At 40.7% G+C, this 25713-nt stretch overlaps 1 protein-coding gene across 10 annotated transcripts in view; it reads left to right on the top strand.

Annotated features, from left to right (window-relative positions):
• LOC6039090 (polypyrimidine tract-binding protein 1) overlaps window positions 1–25713 on the top strand; it is a 466473-nt gene that overhangs the window by 225998 nt on the left and 214762 nt on the right. The window contains exon 1 of one of the 10 annotated variants that reach the window (XM_038249982.1): window positions 12610–16051. The exons of 8 other annotated variants lie outside the window; for them this stretch is intronic. In XM_038249982.1, coding sequence (XP_038105910.1) covers window positions 16049–16051 — 3 coding nt within the window. In that variant the 5' untranslated portion in view covers window positions 12610–16048. Of the gene's footprint in view, window positions 1–12609; window positions 16052–25713 lie in introns of those variants that run through there. One more of the 10 variants, XM_038249983.1, reaches the window with a different exon arrangement.

The following is a 25713-nucleotide window of genomic DNA, read 5'->3' as shown; positions in this document are numbered from 1 at the left end:
AGTAATTGACCCAATCAACCGAGAAGAAGAAGAAAAATGAAATCAGTCTTAATCGGTCAAGCGATCCGGGTGCGATGGAGTCTGAAAATAGAAAAAAGGCAAAAAATATGGATTTCCATAACCGCAAGGCTTCCGCTTTCCGGTTCCGGTGCGGTTACCGCTAATTGCAATCGGTTGTGGTTACGGATCGATTTTCTCTTGAGAGAAGGGGGTGTGATATTTTATCTTGCGTTTTGCACGTGATTATGGTTGGACTTGAGTAAAGTTACGGTATCAGACTAGTTTTGCTACTAGATGTCGCTAGCTTGTGGTAGGTAGCTTGCATGCAAGATTTTCTTGTTTTCATGTTCTATTGCACATTGCATGCAAGCTGTTTGAATCTTTACATAGAAAGAATGTAATTTGGTGGTCCATATCGTAAGGTTGGACTACAAACTAACCTCCATCATTGCATGAAAATTTAATCAACTGCGATAATTCCACCAAACTCCAAAACCTAACCTCATTTCATCCCTCTCGGTCATCATTCCGCTCGCTCAAACTTTGCACTTCATTGTTTTACTTGCCGGGCTCGTTTCGGTCGGACACCAAAAGTCAGTAATACCCTACCTTTTGTGTAACGACTAACTGTGTGTGGACGGCGTCCTCATATGAAGTGAAAATATTTTTCCACCCAGCCTCCCTCCCCTAATTCTCAAACCCCTTTTTTCTGCACACAGACTCGCAGTCGACGACTCTGTGAAATTGGAAAGCAAATAAAAGCTGAAAGAAAATGACGTCTGAGAGGAGCGAACTCCTGGTTTTTTTTCTGCCCCGTTTTTGTAACGCCATCATTTCACCAAAGGATAATAAAAATGTTTCTCCATTAGGTGAGGGGGGGCGAGAAGGTCCAGGACACAGGACATGTGGAATCCTCGTGTCCTGCTCTGTTCCCGGGGTTTTTTTCCTCTCTCTTCTGTTTGTTTCCGACTACAAAGAGCTCAGGATTTAACGTGTCACTCCGAATTTGTATGTCCGAATCCTTCAAAAGCCCCCAGCCCCCTACTCCCTCTTTCAGTTCTGTTTTGGCTCCGCTCTGATGGTGATCTGAAAAGTGGGACTGAGGCACGGCGGAAAATTTGGGTTTATGAAAAATAAATTGGTTGAGATGAATTGAAGGATTACAGCGGTGTGACATCGGCACAATTGGGACCTCTGACCGGCTTTCTCACAAAAAAAAAAATGATCCAATTTTCCCACTGTGCAACGCAATTTTACAGCAAATTCGACCGAAACATCTCGCGCTCCATCTTTCGTAGATTCTCGTTTCAGACGATGCGCTGCCTACCTTTGGGCGTTAACAGCCCGTCATCCTTACAAAAAGATAGGTTTCGTCATTGTTTAAGGTGGTAACTCGTCACCTTTTGTCGGGATGTGCGGTGGCGATGTTTGTTCTACAAACGAGTTGCTCTAGCAAAGGGCTCTCGTGCAGAGACGCTGATAACTGCAAGTTCGTCTGTTTGGGCACAAATAAAGGGACTCGCGGACATCTTCACCCTCATGTTGGACAGCGAGTGAACTGTGTAACAAGGCGATTCGGGTAGTGAAATGTGTAAGTCCTGCAGCGATGATAAAACTGCAATGCTGGTTGAAAGGGCAAAAAACCGCCGGACAGGACTAATACGGAAGGTTTTTGGATGGTCTTTGCTCCCGAAATTTGGCACAAGGTGGATAGAAGAGAAAAGAAGCGTAAGAGTATACAGAAGAGGAAATGTGATGGCTGTGATTTGGAAAGTAAAACTTCCTGGAAGCAGGCTTGAATTTAAAATTTTGAAAATATTTATTCTGATAAGAATATCACGAATAAATATTATTGTCATAGTCATATGTTAGGTAGTTAATCTTAAATTTGATCCTTTACATGCTGTTAATTGGTCTGAGAATATGTAATCCAAGATTGTGGGGTCAATATGGTGAATAAAAAATATAGAAAATATTCATTTGGTCATGTAACATGCAACTATCCACTCAAATCTGACTAAATTAGCTATTGGCTGACTAAATAAAACTAACATTTCAAATGTGCGTAATATTGAATGTTTGACCCATACAATTTCACAAGTGTATAATTTTGTAACATTAAACATTGAAAATTTCGATTTTCTTGTTCCTTTTTTCAACCAGAAGTCCAATCTTCATTGTCTCTTAGGCTTATTGGAAATTTTCTGATGTTTTCGAAAAAAATATTTGATAAGCAATCGGGGATTTTTCGGGCCAAATGAAACTTTATGTGGCTGTACCTTGAGTACACGTAGCACGTTCAAGATTCTTGAAAACGGTGCACTGTATGAGAAATATCTGTAAAGTATTTTTCGACCGAAAATTTGATTTTACTTTAAAAAGTCAAAAAATGTGTTTTACAAAAATTTCTATTTTTCCCATTATACATCACAAACACACATTACAAAAAATTTTTGGTCCGTACTTCTCTGTGCCTCAAGAGTTGTGGTTTTTGTACCCTTAAACATATTAAAAACTTCAAAAATAAAAAAATGATTTTGATAAATTTATTTCAAGTTTTTTAGTTAATTTAAAAATCGGCAAAAATATTTTTTCCGTGTTCATGTTTTTCTGAATAGTCCTCATCAATGCCAAGAATTTCCGAAGACAATGCTTTGAAAAGATACAGATTTAGAAAATTTACGTATCATTTTTATATTAACAGCTGAGCAATTCTCTGAGATTTCGGTCAATCGTTTTTTTTTGTATTTTTTAATCCGACTGAAACTTTTTTGGTGCCTTCGGTATGCCCAAAGAAGCCATTTTGCATCATTAGTTTGTCCATATAAATTTCCATACAAATTTGGCAGCTGTCCATACAAAAATGATATATGAAAATTAAAAAATCTGTATCTTTTGAAGGAATTTTTTGATTGATTTGGTGTCTTCGGCAAAGTTGTAGGTATGGATAAGGACTACACTGAAAAAAAATGATACACGGTAAAAAAAATTGGTGATTTTTAATTTAACTTTTTGTCACAAAATCATGATTTGCAAAAAACACTATTTTTAATTTTTTTTTATTTTTTGATATGTTTTAGGGGACATAAAATGTCAACTTTTCAGCAATTTCCAGGTTATGCAAAAATCTTTTCAAATCAAGAATAACATTTCAAAAAAGTCAAACATTCAGTATTACGCCTTTTTGAAATGCTAGTCTTGATTTTAAAAAAAATGAAAATATTTTTTCCGAAAAGATAGGAAAATTTCACAAATTTTTCATATTTTAACATTGTTAATCGGACCATTAGTTGCTGAGATATCGACGTTAGAAAATGGTAGGTTGTTTGGGTGAGACTTAGAAAACATCAATTTTACTGCTTTTTAAACCTTTGCAATATCTCAGCAACTAAAGGTCATATCAACCAAGTTCAAAAAAGCAAAATATAGAGAATTTTCTTAGCCTTTCAAAAAAAAAATTATTTTTTTCAGAAGTGGGCAAACATGTGCACTAATTTAAAAACATGGAAAACTGCGACTATTTTCAAAAAGTTTACCTAAAAATGGCTATAACTTGAAAAATTCACTGAAGTACTTTTTGATTGCAAATTTGATTTAACATCGAAAAATGAAGTTGAAAAATTTTTGCGACCAATATTTCGATTTTTTGAAAATATCAGTAATGATTCGAAAATTCATGACTCGGTTAAAGATTTTTTGCACAACCTGGAAATTTCTGAAAAGTTGGCATGTTATGTCCTCTAAAACATATCAAAAAATAAAAAAAAATTAAAAATAGTGTTTTTTTGCAAATCAAGTTTTAGTGACAAAAAGTTAAATAAAAAATCACCAAAAATTTTTTTACCGTGTAGCATTTCAGTGTAGTCCGTATCCATACCTACAACTTTGTCGAAGACACCAACTCGATCAAAAAATTCCTTCAAAAGATACAGATTTTTGAAATTTCACATATCATTTTTGTATGAACAGCTGCCAAATTTGTATGGAAAATTATATGGACAAACTAATGATGCAAAATGGCTTCTTTGGGCATACCGAAGGCACCAAAAAAGTTTCAGCCGGATTAAAAAATACAAAAATTAAAATTCAAAAAAAAAGATCGATTTCGTAGAGAACTGCTCAGCTGCCAAAATTGTATGCAGACTTGTATGGGTCGAAATTTGCCGTTTTCCTAGAGAATTGCTCAAATTCATAAAATCACCCCATTTCGTTGAATTTCATTGTCTGTTGTCCGATCTCACAATTGAGGATGGATTCTGTGAATACAAAAGTTTCATTGTGTTCGTGTCATGTGGAACGAAAGGTTATTCGCGTCTTTTCATCAAAAAAAAAAAAAACACCAAATCGAGTTCGTCTCCATCATTTTCCACCGAAACTACCTCCTATTTGGTAAAATGAAGTTCGAAACCATGATCATATTTTTAGTCTACTTTAGGGCGAAGCTTGGTTCTAACTTTACACTTTGCCCATCCAGTAGGTATTACGGTCAAAATTTTCTAAATCTGATCTGAAACTGCCCGGGATGATTCGTGTGATTTTTGCCTTTTCGAGCACACCTCACCGCAAAAGCCCCTTTTAGTCATCATCTCGGCTTGGTTCGACTCGAGCTGCTCCCGAGGAAAAGGCTAATGGACACCTTCTCCACCGAGAATCGGGGCCCCGGCTTTTTGTGTAGGTTTGAATTTCCACTTTGGCCCCGGGACTTAAGGAAAGAGGGGGTAAGCTCTTACCCATGTTTTTTTTACCCAGGTCCAGCGTGACGGATGGATCATCCCTGCTTAGGTTGGATTCATCTGACTTTTTTTTAGGTGTTGTGGATAGAATTATGATTTAAAAATTTGTTGAAAATATTATCAGCTATGAAAATTTTGAAAAATTGTAGGTCAGGTCCTTAAAAAGTAAAAGTAAAAAAAAACATTTGCAGACAATTACAAAAATGCAAAAGATCATGGATATTCCCCCGCGAAAGAGGCTTCCTTTCAAGTGGAAATGAGCTGCGAATCTATACTGTATCCCTCATGCAAAAGTTACACAAATATCGTGTGTGGCTTGGATGGCGTTGGTTGGCTACTTCAAGGAACAAGGGTTAACATTAAGCATTAAATATGATAGAGATTTGTGCTTTTTATGGCGTTGCGATCACGGATTATATTTCTTCTGGGGGTAAACTGAATGGAAACTGACAACTTTGTTGTAGTTAAGTAGATAAAGATGTTTGAATAGATAAAAAGTTTGAAAAAAACTTAAAAAAACTATTTTTTCAATAATCCTAAAATAATCCTAAATTTTACATTACGCTCTCGAGCTGAAAATTTGCAGGTGTAAATTAGTTTTTTTAATTACATGCACAGCAAAAAGTTGTCTAAATTTCGAAGGTGTTAAATTCGATGGTTTAAAATTGCCTCTTTTATGACGTAAAATTACATCAATTTAGGTTAACCCTCTACAACTCAACCCCGCCTCTAGGCGGGCTTCGATCCAAAATTTCACTTAAAAATCAATTTTGCAACCAATTTAAAAAAAAAAATAGCCTAGTCTTAGGTCTTTAGTTTTTTTAAGCTTTGGCTGTATTTTTCACTAACATTTCCTATATTTTATGTGATAACGAGTAGTTTTCGTAATGTCCCAGACTATGCCTCAACGCATTTTGAATGACAATCGTATCGATCTAAAGCAGCACATGTGAAAAAAGCAAAAAAAAAAAATGAAAAAGTGGCTGTAAAACCTTGAAAATACCAATAAGTAGGGTTAGTGAAATTTCACGATTGCGCGGACAGCGTGAAATCCGTGAAGTTTGGCTTTTTCCGCGAAATCCCGTGAAATTTCATGTTTGTTTGAAACTGTTACGATTTTTCTCAAAATGATTTATTTATCTCAACAGGAATAAACATAATCTTATGAACTTCTGTAGAATTAAGCGGATGAATACCCTTGTTTAATGACGCGGATGCGTTGTTTAGTATTAGTGATTTTTGACGATTTTGTGGACGGTGTGAAATACGTGAAATTTATCATTTTTTTCTTTTTTTCAACAGACTATAAGAGTAAATTTTATTATTTTTTAATTGAAAAGCTTGATATGAACCATTTGAAGAATTGTTCAGATTTTTCCTTGAATTTTTCAGTTTTTCTAGAAATTAAGTTTAGCAATATTATCATTCGCTGTTATAAAAAAATTACAGCTATTTTAATTGAAAGGTATAGTTTCAAAAGAAATTAAACGATTCAAGCTTTGTTTTATTCAAAATAAAATGAAAGCTTTGAAATTAACTTTTTAAAACATTACAGGTTTTTTCTCAGTCCTGTTTAGTTTTAAGAGGTTTTTTATTTATTTGGGTGGACGATTCCCGTGAAAGATAAAATACAACTTTTTGTTTTGTTTTTATCTTGATTTTTTTTTTAATTTTGTAAAGGGATATAAAAACCTTTAAAAAATATTAACGTGTCAAATGTCGCAAAAAATTCGAATCATTTCACTCATTTTTTGCTGGACAAGATTGTTAAATCTTGCTTTGATATGAAATAAAATAAAATAAAGCAAAGCAGCGAAAACGCTATTTTAAATTTTATTCAATATTTCAAAAAGCAGTTCAATAAATAAGAATATGCATGCCCTGCATTTTATTAAAAATATTTATAGAGCCCTTCCATAAACTAGGTGGAATCTCTTTTGAAAATTAGGAGTTTTTTTTTGTGTCACGTTCAAATTTATTAAAGTTTTTTTTAGTTTATTGAAGAATAATATATAATGAAGCATAAAAAGTAGTTTCTGTGATTTGAACGCAAGATTTTCAGAGTAATTTTAACATTTGTATCGTTCCGCGAAATTTACGTGAAATTTGGTGTTTTGAAATTTAGGTCCCCGTGAAATTTACAATATTCGAGCGTGAAAAATCACAAAGCCTACCAATAAGGTAACGGGAGCGAATGACCCATAGGGTTAAAGTTCCCCTAATAAAATCAATAGCAACAACAAACAATAAAGTAAATGAAAATAATATTAGATGGTAGGAATCTCTTCACAAAAAATTGTGCATTAGAGGGCTAAAAAAGTGAAATTACAATGAAACAGAAGTAAACTTACGTATTTTAGATTTAAATTACACAATTTTTTGACATAAAAGGTTTTCCCATTCCCACATGTAATTCTACCATATTTTTTTGCTGTGTAGAAAAGTATGAACCATTTCTCCAGTTTCTAAAGCAAAATAACACAAAATGGAAAAAAATTTAATCAAATACTGAGTTAAGATACGTTGGAAAGGTGATTTTTTTGATATCATTTATTTAGCAGATGCAAACATATAAGTTGCGCTCAAACATTTCTTTATATATCAACATATCAAAACGACATAATTTGACCCTTTACAGAAATTTTGAACCTAGTTTCAGGTTCATCAAAATGCCGGGAATGCGAAAACGACGAAGTTGACTTTATAGCTGTCGGCCACCATTGCTAGTACCAACCACTAGTGTCTTCCTTTTATCTACTAGGACTTCGCCGTCCTGGGCTCCTAAGTGTATGAAAGTATGGCACGGAGCGACGGCGCCGAATACCCATATTTACACAAAGAATTTTAGAGCGCCCGCAGCGGGATTCGAACCAGCGACCTCTGGAGTGTGAGTCCAGCGCGCGGTCCGATTGATCCACACGGGCGGGACTGCCGGGAATGCATATCTTGGAAAATTTTACAGATATTTACTTTTTTGCGATAAAATCGATTGATTTACTTGGAATTTTCATTTAAAATAATTAATCATAATTTTATAAACTACCTTGCGTTTCCATCATCTTATCATCGCATCAACTGCACCTGTTTCGGTCACTTCTACCCCCGAAAGTTTCCCCAAATCTCCACAAACCTGTTGCCATCCCATTCACTCGGTGGGTGGCTTTTCCCTCCATGCGAACAAAAGTGAAAGCTTTCTCCACCGAGGGGATCCTCAACAGGTCCTTTTACAGCGACCTGTTGGCAAAGCTCACCGTTACGTCGTCCATGACCGAACCCCCGAACGTGAGGAGGGGTGTTTGGAGGAAGGTAAGGCCATCCGGTTGTCTCTTTCGCCCCCACGTGGGGCCATTGTTTCCCGAGGGGAGGAAATGCTATGTACTGCAGGACCTCTTTCTCCTCTTTGGAGTGGTGGAGAAATTTGGGTGGGGAGAAGGACTCTCACCAAGCAGGATCGGAGCTTTTCCCGCGTTGGAGGGGAAACAGGTGATGATGTAATAGTTGATGGGAACATTCCGACAAGTGGCTGTTACGGAAAGCTTTTTCGCGTGGGACAAAATTTCCCCTGCGAGGAAGCTTGGAAAGCTTTCGTATGGAGAGATGGGGATGCTGGTGAATTTGCCAGGGGAATTTTGTGGAGAAGTCGGATGTTCCCCTTTTTTTGAGATATAAATTTCGCTCTGCGACTTTTGCTGGAGAGAAGGAGTGACCGAGTCTTACATAATTTAGTTTTATGACGCACATATAAATTTTGCTGCGAGTGACATCAATTTGATGCAAGTTAATTCAATTGTTTAAATAATAGGACTTCTAAGCTTATTTAAGTATTTGTCATTGTAAATTAACTTTTTTAGGATCTTCAAAATACATTGACTCATTAGTTCTCAAATATTCAAAATAATGTACAAAAAAAATTATTGGCAAAATACAATATAATCATATTTTCATCTTTTATCTGTACAATAGAAAATAAGCGTTGTTTCGAATTTTTCCGCCAAGACCGAAAAGCCAAAAACCCAACCTAAAATTTGTGATCCGGTCGATAGGAAGCACTCTATAAAAAATAAACAAATAACATGTTAACGTAAAAGTTAAACCGTAACTTTTTGTTTATCAGTTCGAAGTATTCAAATTCCAAAAAGTTTAAATCATTACGCAATAATACGTTATGTTTCATCGAAGGAACTTGAAAAGTAAAAAGTTCAAAAACTCGTTCTTGTTTCCCAACTCGTGGCTCCAAATATTAACGACCAGGAAATTGCACCCAATTCAACTTCTTCAATCTTGATCCGAGGGGCTTGGCCATGCCATCAGCCGCACACGCCCGAGGGAGGGGAGCAAACCTTTTCGCAACTTTCTTCTATACATCTTCTAAATATCCCGTTTTTCGAAAACTAGAATTTCGCGTGCCAACGACGACGTGGCCCCAAGAATTTGCCCACCGTCAAGTTCGTAATAACTGCGGAGCTGTCATCGTCACCACCGAAAGAAGGAAATTAAACCCGTCTCTCTTGTTTTCAACTTTTGCGTGCGTATGCGTGTTTGTGTGTGTGTGCGTCTCACTAATAGCTGCCACAGCAGCTTGATGGCTTAATGATGCGTGGAATTCTTGACACATTTCTCACGCAGACGACTGCGCGCCCGTGTAGACAGTGCCGGAGAGCCAACCGAGAATCCAAGTCACGTCCGAGACACCCAAACAGGTCCCCACAGGGAAACTGAAATTGGTGTAACTCCGCTCCTCCCGGTCGTCAAACGTGTTTCGCGACGTCTTGCGATGGTGGGGCCAAGATTTGGAACCGCACCCCAGACGGAAGTTTGGTCTTGGTTGGATTACTATCAGAAAATGAGACACTCATTTGGCAATAAGTTTGGTGTAACTTTTGTTCCAGGAGATGTTCTTCTAAAGTTATTTTTTTTGTAGAAGTTCTCTAGTGTTTTTAATACACTTCTTAAAAGCTGAATCTCGATTATTTTGATGAAATTTATCTCCGGAACTTCCATGTGAATATAAAAATATTTGTGTTGTATGAAAATTTTCCTGAGATTTCAACAAGGTCACCACGTGGTTTATGGATAGTTCCTATTAATAGGGTTAGTGAATTTTCCCAAATTTTGGATTTCGCGTGAAATACGTGAAATTTGATATTTTTTTCAAGTAAATGCTTAAATATCACAAGATGTAAAAAAAAATCATGAATATTCTTCAATTTTTTTTTAACTCAAATGCTTAAAATAAACTGTTCAATAATAATTAAAAGAAAAACAATTATTAAAAAAAAAACATTTTTTTTTGTTGGGTTTAGAACCACTGCGACCATTGAGTTGATCTATTGCGGTATACCCATTTTGTTATCGCAAATTTCAGGATGACACGTTACCATTTAGGGTTACGGTCATTGGCTGACACTGCGATGTACCCCAGTTTGGCAAGATTTCTAGGATGAAATCAACTACTGTGCCGGGGTTTTCTAGCCAGACATCATTTGGACTTATTATGCCCTTATTGAAGATCCGTCTTCTTTTGCAGAAACAGCGCTGCATTCGCAAATCAAATGTTTTGATGTTTCAGTCTCACAGTTACAAATCCGACAGATATCAATTGGACTGAGCCCAATTTTTTTCAGGTGATATCTAGACGGACAGTGTCCTATTATGAGACCGATGTATATTCTGAGATATTTTTTATTCATATTCATGAGTTGAGCGAATTTTTGTTTGGAGGGGACGATAAACATTTTCGACTGACGCATATCGTGTGCTTTCACCCAGTTCACAAAACAATAGTTATACCAACAAATCAAAAAACAAATCATTCAGTAAGATTGCCCTGCCCTGGCGTTCTCGATTGCGAGATTCATACTCGAAACTAGGTGTCCGAAAGGCTTGATTGTTGAGGCAATTGCAAACCTCTTTTTACATCTTAGCTTGCATCCACCCCGGGATTCATACTGACGACCTTTGGATTGTTAGTCCAACTGTCTACCAGCGACTCCACCGGGACAGGACCCAGGGAGACGACTCCTACACCTGGACTGAGCTATCGACCTAACCTCTAGGTTATACCGAGGTTAACATTTACTTCCCCGTCCGACGGAAGGCGTGATCAGATAAATCTCGTCTCGAAAAATGCCACCTTCTGGGATCGAACCCAGCCCGACTGGATGAGAGGCAATCACGCTTACCTCTACACCACGGGCCCCGAATAGTTATATCATTAACTTTTAAATAATACCTAAGTAATGTTTTAAAATATCATTCAAATCTGAAATCAAAAATCTGAATTTTCTAATTATTATTATTTTTTTAAGAGTTTTGCTTTTTGTTTGTTATGGACCCTTTGTTATTCTTTGTGTATATATAAATGCATATGAATTTTCAATGATCAAATAAAAGCTCACTTTTGTTTAACTGTTCAGATCATCGACAGTAAACTATCGATTGTCTTCGAAAACATGCTCAATGAAATCATACTTTCATTTTATGAAATAATAATTTGACTATCATTTTATTTAAAAGATGGAATTCTAAAATAAATTCTAAGATTCTATGTAAATAAGTATTAGTTTGGGTTGGCCTTTTCAGAGATTTTTTTTCTGAGTTCCGTGAAATTTTTCCAATCATTGTCCCGGTGAAATCGGATTTTTGAAAAAAATTTAAACCTTATTATTATGTTATGTTCCTGCCAAAATTAAGCAAAACATCTTTTTTTTCCTAAAATTTATTTTAGTTTTCTGAGTTGAGTGAATAACATTTTGTAAATTTGTGAAAGAGAAAGAATGCTTAAATAATGGATTTATGTATTTTTTATTGTTCTGAAATTATTATTTTAAATGTAATAGTTGAAATTACCATTTTCAATTATTCTGGAATATCTTACTGTTTAATAACTAAAATCCAAAGCTCGCGGAAATGTCGGATAACCAATTTCCACCTTTTTCGCCAGCTTGAGAGTTCAGGTGTAAATATTATTTCCATTCAACATTTGTTGGGTGAAATCATCACATCACTTCTCCTCGTTCCATAAAAACCACCGAAACCCAAACAACTTAAGCCTCGATTAGCAATCAATTCGTACAAGTTGACCACCATTAACCGCCGGTCGCTTACATTAACAATTCTTCCTCACACAAACACACGAAGGCACTCACACGCACGCACCTTTACCACCGCTCACTCACCTACATATCTCTCCCTCCCTCCTTGAGCAGCAGCAAAGAAAAGCTCACCTGAATCAATAAAATTAGCTCGATTCTTGAACCTGCTTCTTCTTCCCGACACCAGTTCCACAGAAGCTCTCATTCTCGCACTCACCCCGCGCGGAGTCACGAAGAGTCACTCACGCGCGCTCCAGTGCGCGCAACCAGTGGTGTAATTAACTTTCATTTCCGTTTTCGGCTTCGTGTCGAGCCGAAGAACCCACGAAGAGTGCAGAAGAATGGGGTTCGCACCTGTGCGCGCGTCGCAGCATGCCACGCAACACGAAGTGAACAAGAGTGGTGGGTGAGTGCCCGCGAGAGAGTGAGTGCGAAGGAGAAGAAGCTGCGCAGAGACAATACATAGAAGGGATGAGAAGCGACGGGACAGACAATGGAGAGAAGGAGCGAGCGAGAATGTGGCCGGGGGTTCGGAGTGCGCAAGACAAGTGTACGAGCGCGGTCCTGCTCGCGCTAGCGTCGGTTCTTGGGAGCTTCTTCGTGGAAGTCTTGGTCTTTTTGAATGGTAGAAGAAGCACCTTTATACATGTTGTATGGTACGGTTGCGGCGCAGGTTTATGTATGTGGAGCGCGCTGTTGGGTCTCCCGGGTTGCGTTCCGCCACACGGAGAGTGCCCGCTGCAGCAAAGCGCGCCCTCTGAGCGACCGGTGGCCACCGTCAGCAGTTTTGTTGTAACCCGTGTCGGAGGAACCAGCCGTGTCGCGCGTTCTCGGAGCGTTTTTTTCTCCAGCAGTCTGTGCTATCCGTCTTCAAGTCTTGCTTTGCTTTGCGACCTACTACGCCCCTAGTTCTGTTTTCTACCTGTATCCACTGTGTGCACGTTTCCGGTTTCCACCGTACTGAGGCGGTCGTTAGTGTTCCCTCTATCTGTTCTGGAAGTGATCGATCGAGGTTCCTGTAATTAAAAATTAGTGAACCAAAGTGTGCGGTCTCTGCAAAAGGTTCCCAGGAAGAGCTTGTCGTGTAAGCCGAAGTCACCGGTCACTCACCTGGCATACCATTCCCGAAGTTCCGAGCGCTATCGTGTGAGTTCCGAGCGGTGTGGGTGCCCCCGATTACGCGCGCTGGTGTGAGTGAGAGCGGCCGATTCGGCAGGTCGGTGCGAACAAACGAGCGCGGACGATCCTGGACGGCGAATCCGAAGTTACGCCATCCGATTGTGTGCACGTATTGTGTGTATCCGAAGAGTGTGCTCCCGCAAGAGTTCAGAATCTTCTGCAGAGCAGGACGTCGCCCGCATCGTCGCTGGTACGCTCGGTTCAGTCGATAACGCGATTTTCCCGCAAAACGTTCTCTCTGTACGCCGTCTGCGCTCGCCGATTATCAATTCAATCAATTCAATATTCATCATATCCCACATTCATCAACCACATATATCCGTTTTTTCCTCTGTGAAAGTACCGCCGCGCCGTGAACGTCAAAAGTTCCGACAACTAAGGTTCTCACACACGTTTCCATTCTCCAAACCGCGCGCGTCAATCCGGCCGAATTTCATCTGGAAAAACACCTCGAAGAGAGAACCAGCACGAAACACACATCCATCAATCAATCGCGCGTATCGTACCTAGAGTGCTTGCAAGAAGAGTAAGAAGACCGTGTGTGTGTGCAAGCGTTTGTCAACAACGAGTTCGATCGCCAGCGATAAGTGAGTGAGTTCAGCGCCGCAACCTGCACCAGATCTTCAGGAAGTGTGGGAAGAGTGTGTGGTGGTTCTGCGAACGCGCCCCGCGCACAGCAGTTGGCAAGAAGTAGTAGAAGAGTGATCCCCGACCAGTTCCTCCGCCTCCTACCGAGAGAATATCCCTGCCCCCCTGAGGAAGGCACGCGCGAAGCGAACCGAAACGTCGGGAGACAAGCTGCGAAGAGGCTAAGCGCGCTAGATTGTTGTGCAATTTTTGTTGAGAGGTCGCGTAAGTTTTAAGGTCGCGGGCAAAGAAGTATACCTGAGCATATTTTGTTGAGATTTGTTTTTGTTTTTAAGTTTTTGTCTTGTAAGGAGATTTGAGATTATCGTAAGCGCTTCGCGCAGTTGCTCAACAGTTGACGAATAAGAGAGAGAGATTACGTATTAAGCTGAACCGGGAAAATATTTTGAGAGAGCGTTTTAACCAAAGATTTTTCCACAATTCTTGTACTCGGTGTTTTTGTGCAATATTGAGCGAGGAGAACCCAGCATTACCCAGTAGTACTTAGTGACACGCACGCAGAGTAAGAGAGAGACAATCAACATATCAATCGAACGGTTCACGGCATCATAAAAGAAACGAGTTTAGCCCCCCGGTTTTCTTCTTCAAAACTCCCAAGTATCGACCAGGTCGCCCAAAAGTCGAAGCGAGTTCGAAAATAATAACACAAGAGATTTGTGCAAGATCAGGGAGAGATAGAACGAGCGAGAGGTAGCCAGCAGAAGTCAGAGGAAACCTAGCAGAACAAGTCCAAGCAGAAGAAGCAATTGTTTACACCACATCATTGAGGCTTGAGCGAAGAGTTCACCGACGACGAGTCGGCTCAGATCAGGTTTTTCTCCGATTCCTTTTCTTTCTCGAAATTCTTACCTCGTCCAGAGACCCGTTTCTCCGCGGCCAAGGGAAGAATCCTCCTCAAAACGTCCGGGAGAAGGAAGGGAAGCGAGCAAAACCGGTTATATATAATCAAAAATAATTACAATAAATATATTTCTCGATCCAGCTCGAGTCTGCGTGTGTCGTGGTTTTGAACTCTTGCGTTCCACGGGAAAGAGCGTGGAGGAACCTTAAAACTCTAGGTACTTATTAGACGAACCTGCTGGAGAAGAAGAACAGGCTACGGAGAGATAGTACAGAAAGCGGGGTACGTTCAGGCAGTTTGAAGAAGTCAAAGTCAATATACAACAAACACACACACAGTCTTATACAAACCGAGCGATTGTGTGTGGATAAAGAAAGGAAAAGACGGTGGTATTTTTAGAAGCTAGATTTCCAAACAATCCAGCAAATTCGAGCGATCGAGCGCGAGGTTCAACACAAACGAAAAAAAAAAACAGAACAGAGGAAATAATTAAAATTAAGTGAGTTTTTGCGCGAGCGGACGAGTGAGTAAGCGTGTGTGCGTCTGTGCAGGGTTAAAGTTTACTAGAATTTTTTACGTGTTAGTGTGCGCTAGCAACAGAATCGGTAGGGTTAAGTCAATCTTAGTATAGTAAGGAGAAAGCGTTTTGACAATCAATTCAATCGCTATATCAGACCAATCAGGTGTACTAATCGCACCGAATCGTGTCGTGTTTCCAAACCTTGACAATCTATCAGAAAACAATCAAATTTACACTTACACATATCTCTGTGTCTAGAGGCCGTATCTGCATTAGGTGGATCGTAGTAGACAATCTTTGAGACAATCTCTTACACGAAAACTTCTAGGACAATCCTTTTCTATACATTTCCGCCACACTTTAAAGGCAACAATTAGCTAATAACGATAGCAAGTAAGGATCTAGACGTTTAAGGGTGTTATAGCAAAGAGTTCAATTATCAAGACAAATCAAACTAGTTAAAGAAAAATACTTAGGTGATCAAAGCGAGCAAAAGCGAATCTCACTGTCAACGCTCGTACCGCATCTTAAAATTCACGTCACCACGTATTTCCGACCGGGTCCGATCTTTTGTCCCCCCTTTATACCGCCGCCGTTGCCTCCGCAGCAACAGCAGCAGCACCAGCTCCCGCAGTCTCCCGTAGTAGGTCCTCAGCCGATCGGTTCGAGTCCGCCACCTCCGCAGTCCATCCCCGTCTATCCGACGCCTTCCCCGTATCCTCCGGCCTGCACCCTGTACCCGAGTTCCCTCGTGTCCACTCCGTCGTCGTACACCACTCCGGCTACGGCAGCAGCAGCAGCAGTCACCTCCACCATCAACGGGTGTAACGCCGCCCAGCAGCTGTGCTACTGCGGCCACTGTAACTACCACCACCAACCGACCTACTACGCACCGACACCCACGACGGCCGCGCTCCTCAGCCGGTACACCGCCGAGATCAACCTGAACGGCCAACACAACTCCCTGAGCGGTAGCGACCCTAGCCTCGCGTCCACCACCTCATCCGGCATCATTCCTACCGGCAAAGAGACAATGGTAAGATTAACAAGCGACATTCTACCATCCTCGTTACACGCCCATCACCACAACCAAGTCCACCTCCAATATCCGATGTACGCCGCCGCGCCGCTACTTCCCGCTAGCTACGGATTCTACCCGGCAACGCCGGACTTCTTCAGCGCGCCGCCGCCCGCGCTGCCCTACTCGGACTGCACCGTCTCGTCGACGTCTTCGTCCTCCTCGCCGCCCGCCCCGAACAATCCTCACTCCCCGCCTCACTTCAACAAACAGTCACTTTCACCTACTACTGCTAACGCTAACGCTACCACAACACCACTGCGGTATCCGGCACACCACGCCGCTGGTGCCTTCTACTACGCCTCTACCACTTCTACTACTGCTCTTTCCAATATTACTACTACTGTTTCCACTACTAGCACTTCTTGTAAAAACAAGGTACTAATTGTGTGTGTGTGTTTGCGTGTTTTGTGTTGTAGCTAGTAACCTAATTCTTAAGTTTCTATTTATTCTAGCGTTCCACCACAAGACAATTAGTTACTTAACATATTAACTTGACAGATTGACAGCGTTAATTTAAGAAGTTCAAAAAGGACTTACCGAATTCATTTTCCGTCAGGAACGTATAATACTTACTCAGTTCAGACTCGAACAAGACTAGCTCTTCAACCACGTTGAAGAGTTACTCCCTCAACTTTGAAGTCCGTTTTCGAGATGCGCGTCAAATCTCCGCAAGACTTGTCGATAATCGTCATGTACTGTGAGTTTTGCGGAAAATTGGAATTTCAATTTTAAAAAGATTTCAAACCGGCTTGTTCATGAGCTAATAAGGTTCGCTTAACTTTTTGTTTTCCAACATTTCAAATTTGAGTTACTCTTTGTGCTCGCAATTACCAGTTCATATTATCCAAACATTGTACCTAGTCAGCAACAGCCGCTGGGATGCTCCGGCCCGTGTATAAACACCAAAACGCAAACTGATCTTTTAATTGTTGGTTTACTTTGTTCGCAAGCCATAATTACACGCGCGCCTGCAGCTCTGCATTGTCCAACCCCCCAAATCACCCAACAAACCACACTAACCAGCTATTTTATAGTGGGGCCCACAGGTAGGTTAATAAGCTAAGCCAAACAGGACTGGACCACAATTGGCTGGCAACTTGGCTGAGGAAAAACCAATTATGCACATCCCCGGCCATATCCGGGGACTCATCCCGAAATTGCCCCCCCTCGCGTCCAGCTTTCAAAAAAGGTGATCGGCGATCAAATTTAATTAAAATAAACTGGGCTTTTAAACGCACATATGCGTAACCGAAAAATATTTATTACTGATTTGGGCTGGAATGTGGGCACTGAATAAAATTTTAGTATAATTTATGTTAGTTTTGAGAAATTTACAGAACTTTGACCGATTGACAGAGTTAGTTTAAGAACGAACGAAGCACTAAATACTTACTCAGAAAAACTCTTCCATAGTTTTAAAAAGGGACTCCCTTGACTTTGAAGTCCGCAATCGAACACAAAATTTACACCAGTGCACTTTTCGCACTCGCACGTTTGCAGGTGAAAATTATATTCCGCCCATCCGTTTTTCCATTGACCACACCGCCGGGCACCAATATTGAATTAATCAAACTAATTTACACAAAGGGCTGGGGACGAAAAAACAGAGTTTTCCACGGGGTCGGCTTCCGGGTAGAGGCCAAAATTCCCAACTGAGATTACACGCCGCCATTTTTTTTTTGTTTATTAAATTGTTTTTCAATTAAACACCGGACGGAAGTGCAAGCCCCAGAGGCCAACCGGTACGTTTAAGCAGATTTATCCATGAAAAGTTCTTTACTGGCTTCAATTGGCATCGCTGTAATTTGCATTATTTTCTCCAATTTTTGGAAACTCGCACCGTGAATTACTTCCAGTTGATTCGCCGTTCGGCGACGGGACCTAATTAAAACGGATTTTCCTCGATTCGTTGGTCGCTCATCTGGGAACGCAACCAGCTGTGTCAAAGTTGACCAGGCTGCAGTTCTCTCAGTCTTTTCGACCCATTTTGCGCTCGACAAGCCGAGGAAATGTGCCATGAATTTTAACATGCTTAAAAATCTGGAAAATTATTCCGTAATCGATGCGCTTCCATCCGATTGGCTCAAAGTTTGTGAGAGTTTCCAGTCTGTTGTAACTAATTGGACAAGTTCCCTAAACTTGTGTACCCAATTAGCCTTACCTTCGGAGGGCACACACAAGTCCTCACCGTAATTGAAAGACTTGTAGCGAAGATAAAAAAAACCACACACTTCTTGCAGTAAACAACAAACTTGCAAGAAGATTAGGTTTCTTTTCAGCTTGGAAGACATCGCACAAGGGAAGGCTGAATGTCGCGCGAAAGAGAAGAGAAGAGAGAGAGAGAGATCAGTGTGTAACTGAAACAGCTTAACCAATTATCCTTAATTAAGAGGAGCTGCTGCACGCTGCAAGGATTGCATTCAGGACGACCATTCACGTGACCACATAGAAGCGAACTGTGGTGCACAAGTTAATGTCGGTTCGGTCGGATAACCCTGAGCTGGATTGGGCGCAATCTAGTTGGATATCATGTTACAGGCGCTCTGCACTGATAGTCTTTTGAGGGTTGCAAGGCTGAAGAGTATCAGATTTGCAGTCGATTAGTTCGGTACTTCTGGGTACTCACTAATAAAGGGTCAAGCGTAAACCAGGGAGCGAACACACATACTGGCGCAAATTACTCCCGTGATTGGTAAATAATTAATTGAAATTGATTAGTGATGCATGAGTAGGTTGTACGTGTGGGAGCTACGCATACCGACATGTACGAATCCTTGTTTAATTAAGAGCCTGTGTTTCCAGTGCTAGTTAGTTTTGACATATTGACTGAATTGTGACAGTTTGACAAAGGGTTAGTTAGAATATTCAAAATGTACTTACCAAACGCCAAACTGCTCTCGGGATCCACTAAATACTTACTCAGTTAATACCAAACTTACCCCATTAAATGCGCGAACTCTCTAGACTAGACATTTTCGAAATAGTATCGAAATACTATCTCTTTCAGATACCCCCTTGACGTTGACGTCCGTGATTGGGAACTCCCTCGTTTTGTCCCCAGGTCATTCGCACGCCGCCCCGCCTACTTGCACCGGAAATTGTAGCAAACTTCCCAACATGTCCACCCACACCAAGTCAACCCATGTGTGCGTTTTGTGTAACACTTTGTTGTCGAGGTGTAACGCTCATCACACCCGATTCCGGTCAGAGATTGAAAAATTAATGTCCCAATTTCCCGTTGGTTCACACCGTGCCCGGGCTTTCTGGGTCGTTCCGGTCGCTTTTAAAGTTGAAATTTTAATCCTATTTTGGGCCCTGTATTTGTGGGGACACAAACGAATGTGTGTGAGTCTATGCAAATATGTGGACTTCCCGGAGCCGAGGTCACACATAATGAAATTTAGTAATGCCTCCACGTAAACACCCCTTTTCGAACCCCCCGGACCAACTCTTCATGTTCCAGGTTATTAGCTCATAATGGGTCGCAGCTCCTAAATTGCGAGTGAGCCCCCCTAGTTCGGCTTCGAAAATGAATTTAATTAACTCTATGAGAGATTAAAATTTCATTTAATTAATTATTTGTGTTAGGTTTTGGCGCCCCGAAGTGATGGGATTCCGCCAGCCTTTGAGGGATGGAGAGTCCCTCGGGAAATTCTACTCTTACATCGCCACATATGAGCCAAAACTTTGTGGATTGGTGGAAATAGTTTTCCCAGGGGGGGTGGCGGAAGGATTAAAAGCACATCATCCGCTGGTCGTGTTACCGTGGTCAGCAGTGTTCATAATTATTTTGAAAATTTTAATAATATAGCAGGAATGATGCGGTGGCGGAGTTGCAAAAAGTTGACCGAGAAATTCCTGGGTAGAATGTTGCGCGTGTATGAAGAGTTTGAAAGTTAAATTTAAAACAAAAATGTTAGTTTATTGACAGGTTGACTGATTTGCAAACTAACATAGGTAGTTTCATAAATTGAATTCCTAATTATACAGATTTGGTGAACGTTACAAATGTTCCTCACTTTAAAGAGATTTAAACTTGACCACTTGACTAGAATCGGAATTTAAAGCTGCCCAAAATCCTCAAACGCCTTACTTCCCACCACTTTCATCGTCCAATTAAAAAAGCATCCCTTGTTTCGTTTCCTCAAACCACTCTAACCTATCTGGGGGGGACAGCGAGGTCACGGAAACGCGTCTAATCGCTCTCATCTCGACACAGATGCTGATTCTCCCCGGCAGAAAGAGCGCCCTGCCCTCTTGGATGCTGGACACAGAGGGATGAAAAGTCACATTCTCGTTAACGAGAAATGGTCGTCACCGGAACGGGGACACCCTAATTACCTTTCTTGTACTTTTTCCTCTCTTGTTCCGAATTCTGAGTGGGGGGGTCGTCCTCCCCAAGAGAGATAATTTGTCGGTAATGTTCGTTTAAAGTAGCCCCGGCACGGTGTCACTAGCCGGGCCGAGTTCGTGTCCTGGCGGAGGTTGACATTCTTCTTCGCGAGGTTCGTTTATTTTGGAGAGAAAGGTCATGAATTACTGTACATTTGTTCGGGTAACGGTACGGTAGCGATGCCGAACTCTGATAAACATTACAAATGTGTTCTTAAGCCTTTTCGTTCTGTATAATCTCATGAAAGAGCGATGCTTCAATCAACTGAATTAATTCATTTGAACACCACATGCTTAATAGTTGAGATGAGTTTTATTTAACAAAATGAACAATTCTTATCAATCACTAACAAAACATGAAGTACCCTGATAAAAAAGCCTTTTCACTTTCCGCTAGGTAGATAGCTCTCTTTCCTTAAAAAGCCACAAAAAAGAAACTTTCTTCTCCCCTAAGCCCCCCCCCCCCCCTTAAGTGGATCCTTTAGCAGCCTCCTCCAGAGCACCTGCTTTCCCTGCCAAGAAACCCACAGCCGTGGAAGAAAAACGGAAATTTATGACGTGTGTACCCATGACGACTAGTCCGGGAGCCGCTCCGGAACGTGCTCAGGGCCGGAATGGCCCGCGGCTAACCTGGAGAGAGCCGGGCCGCAGATTTGAGGTCTCGTTAATTATTACACGGGGGACTACTGGCGCCAGGTAGTTCATGACTTCCGAAGCTCTCTCCTCGTCGGGTTGAGCTTCCGGAGCTCGTGGTGGTTTTCCGGCGGAGCGGATCCCGTTGGGATTGCAGAAGTGGGGAGAGCGATGGGGGGAGGCAAGATAGAAAGGTAGTTTGCCAGTAAAATTTATGTTAAACACTCGTAAAATAGACGACGCTCGGTTACGTGATGTTGCTGATGGTGAGAGGATGTGGCCTCTTAGGCTTTGCCGGTAGAACATTATAAATGTTGGTTGGAACAGAGTGGGTCTTTTAAACCCGCCTAAGGGTAAAGGTTACGACTATAGACACTTGATATTACTAAAGGATTGTGATTTGTACAGAGTGTGATCGTGTAGGAGTCGTCTCCTTGGGTCCTGCCTCGGTGGAGTCGCTGGTAGGCAGTTGGACTAATAATCCAAAGGTCGTCAGTTCGAATCCCGGGGTGGATGGAAGCTAAGGTGTAAAAAGAGGTTTGCAATTGCCTCAACAATTCAAGCCTTCGGACACTTAGTTTCAAGTAGAAATCTCGCAATCCAGAACGCCAAGGCAATGCTGTAGAGCGAATAACTCATAAACTCTACAGTTAAAATTGACAGGTTGACAGAGTTAGCTTAAATGTAAAATGTACATACCAAATCTCGCATCTACAACATGGATCAACTGATCACTTACCTTGAATATGTCAACTACTCACTGAATATCGTAGGAATTGTCTCAACCTGGAAGTCCGTACTTGAGAAGCATTTTTTGAACTCCCTAGATGAAGATGTCATGCTGATGCATGCTCCAAGCTCATTGATATTGATCGTGTTCAATATCCAACTTTCAGCTGTCTTCAGCTGCAACGTTCCTAGCACGATAAGACGCGCACAACTCGATGCACCTTTCGCAACGAGGTCCGACCCTTTTCACCTTGACGGGCTCGCAAATAAGGTGCAATCATAATGTATGAGATCGCCACTTGGAGTAGCCGCGAAGGAGCAGGGTGCGGTGCAAGAAGGGTCCATTAATTTGCACGAAGCTTGACCATGCCATTTCCGGTTCTAGACTGTTGCACAACCTACGGGGTGTGGATGAGAGAGGGAGATGCAAAGATTAATTGAAGTTGCGCGCAGCAAAAGGGAGCTGGTGCCTTAACTCATAAATGTGGATCACTAGGTGGGGGGAGACGGAGCAGTTATGTTGGGAGTTTTTCGGTTCGCTGGTGCCCGACGCCTTTTTCTTGAGCTCATTTTGTGCAAAAATTCTCCATTATGGGCTTCGTGCTAAAGTGGCAATTACTGCAATCATGGCTCGGAAATTATGGTTTATAGGTGTGAGGGGCGAGAGTCTACTTTGAAGGTTGGGATCGGCCCTCCCGGAGACTGGCCTTGCAGAGAACTAGCGCGATGGTTAAGCCGTTAAGATTTGGGTCGTTACTCTGAACTCGATCAATATCGCGAACGATTACGGCGAGAACAATAGATATGCTTTCAGAACCTTTATGGAGGTTTCTTGACATTTCTAATACAAAGTTACATTCACTACCGTCGTCAGCGGGGGACTTTGGGGACCAATTACTGCATTAAGACCCACAAAGTCCACTACACAAGCAGGTACCGGAAAAATCGATGTCCCAAACATGTCTAATCATAGCATCCAACTGCCTGAAGATCCTAGTAAATCCGTCCAAAACACATACTCAACCTCCTCTGTTATTGATCGAGTTCAAAATTGTTATCCTACATATCTCGCAACCAAGCATCCTCAACTGGAGCATAAAGCACGGTTTTCCCCCCACTTTCTGCATCGCAGATTTTCCTGGCATGCACCGGATTCTCAAACAACTTGTCGAAAGGTGCTGTTTGTTTACGCTTGCCTGAACCGCTGCTGCTGATGCGCTGCTCTACACACACACACTTCTAGGCACTGACTGCGGTTACTTCGCGAGTCAGTCTGTCTGCCCGTCAGTCAGTCAATCGAGTCATCCTCGACGAAAGTCTTGTTTTTCTTGGCCCGTGCCGGGGCGCGTACTTTTCCGCGCCAACATCTGAACAGACTTTGCCAACTAATTACATTTTGGACTGGGACTTGACGTGGGACTAAGCACGAGAGCGCGCGCGTTTCCTCGTTCACCTCGAAGCGTAGTCCCACGTCTCGGGATGAAGCAAACGTGCTCAAATTATGTTTCGCTATTAATTTATTTATCTTTGGTAGTTTTCCCGTGAAGAATCCATTTCTTGGCGCGCGGGACTTGAAGTCTTTGCGCTCCGGATGCAGTTGGGTGCGTTTTGGGGGAAACGAACATTGCGTGAAAGGTTTGCGTGTCGGCGGATTGCACTTGAGTGAGTCCTGTTTTTTTTTCGTTGCGGTTTGCTTTTCCAGAAACGATAAAGTAATTAGGAAAGTGGAAGCTTTGAAAAAGCATTTTTGAAAGCTATTAAAACACGATTTGCGGTGCTACGTGATAAGAATCGTTACAACTTATTATTTCAACTTTTTTGTCACTAGCTTTAAATATGCATTTTGTTACTTTAAACTATAACTACACCCAAAGGAAAAATATATCTCAAAATCTGCAACATTGGATTTGCTGCAGAAAATGTCATATTTTATAACATTTTTTGCAGCAAGCCCGTAGATCATTTTTGCCCACGTGTAAAAATTTCAGCGATCTGCAGTTCTCACCAACACATATAAAGCTGGCCCGTCCCCGAGCAACACTCCAAAGAGAAGCATATGTTGGTGCTCTTTCACTCACTTTTCATCAAACGTCCATGGCGCGGTGGTAGCGTGTCGGATCTATAACCAAGAAGTTGGTGGTTCAATCCTCGTTCTGCTAAGTGTTTTTTTTTTGTGAAATACAACCAAAAAGCCATCGGTAATGTCGATAATTGTCGGTAACGGGCAAAAATGTCATACTCCTATATCGCAAAAAATGCATGCATCCTAATTTTGAATTCTGTTAAGACAAAAAAATAGAGTAAACTTCTACTGCTCAAATTATTTTTTTTTTGGAAAATTGGAGAGCGACGATATTCGAAAGAAACAAGGACTGTTGGTATCTAAATGATCCACTAGGCAAACAAATCTCCGGGCTCCAGGCGGGACTTGAACCCGCAACCTCCTCATTGTTACTGAGATGCACTGCCAATTTCACTACTAAGGCCCTGATGTCTCAAGCCATCTTTGTGCTTAGTGCTGATTTTTTTTAATTCTAAATATTTTATAACATACAACTTTTCACTGCTTTTCTGAAATAATTGGATCGTATAAAATATCAAAGTAGCGTTGCTTTAATGATTTTTTTTCTTATGGGACACTTTTTCTTTAAAATTTTGAAAATATTAAAAAAAAAAACAGAAAAACATACTATTTTTTAATTGAGAGTGAATATTGCTAATTATTATTTATCAAAAAAACATGTAACCGAATTGATTCTTTGGTATTCAAACACAATATTGCGATGAAAGTATTTGTCTGCAAAAAAACCAAGAATCTAGCAAATGAGCAACTCTCTACGAAATCGGCCGATTTCGACCATTTTTATTTTTTGTTATTTTTTGATTTGACTTAAACTTTGTTGGGGCCTTCCTTATGACCAAATAAACTATTTTTAAAAATTGAAAAACTGCAAATATTTCGCTAAAATCAAACTTTCGGTGGCTATATCTTGAAAACGGAGCCCATTATCAAAAAATCTGTAAAGTACTTTTAGATTGCAAATTCGATTTTGCATTAAAAAATAATGTCAAACTTGTTTTTTTCATAAAACTTCGAGTTTTTCCAAAAATCCCTATTTTTTCAAAAAATCATAACTCGGCGGCAGAATTTTTGACCATGTTTCTCTATGGCTCAAAAATTGCGGATTTTCTTCCCCATAAACATATCTCGAAAATCAAAAAATACGTATTTTGGGAAATTGAGTTTTTGTGAAAAAAAAGTTGATAAAAAAATCTTCAATTTTTTTTTTCGTTTGCCTATTTTTTTCTCAAAAGTCCTCAACAATACCTACAATTTTGCCGAAGACACCAAATTGATCAGAAAATTCACTCAAAAGTTACAGCTGTTTGAATATTAACATACCATTTTTGTATGGACAGCAGCCAAAATTGTATGGAGACTTGTATGGATGAACCAATCACACAAAATAGTTTATTTGGTCATAGGGAAGGCCCCCACAAAGTTTGCACAACATTCGAGAACACCCAAAAATGCATTTAAAAAAAATGGCCAGCCCTACTGCGCTGTGTTTACCGCAGAGAGGATTCTGAGAACGAATCACATTTTACAGAGTCTACAGGGGAGGAAGGATGCGTGGACATACCGTACTCAACGCTTACAGAAAATGGAGGAATTTGTATTGTTGAAATTTTAAGAATTGGCTGTAATTTTATAATTTTGACTTACAACTTTGATAATAATAAATAATCTTTGCACTCCGAAATTGCTTTTCACTTTACAAGAATGAAATAAAAACTTTTAAATGCATGCATTATTGTTATATTCAAGACTTTAAAAAAAACTCAAGAAAAAACGTTTAAGT

Source organism: Culex quinquefasciatus, chromosome 1 (genome assembly GCF_015732765.1).
Source record: "Culex quinquefasciatus strain JHB chromosome 1, VPISU_Cqui_1.0_pri_paternal, whole genome shotgun sequence".
Classification (NCBI taxonomy): domain Eukaryota; kingdom Metazoa; phylum Arthropoda; class Insecta; order Diptera; family Culicidae; genus Culex; species Culex quinquefasciatus.
The sequence above is the reverse complement of the archived record's forward strand: the minus strand, read 5'-3'. Positions and strand labels throughout refer to the sequence as shown.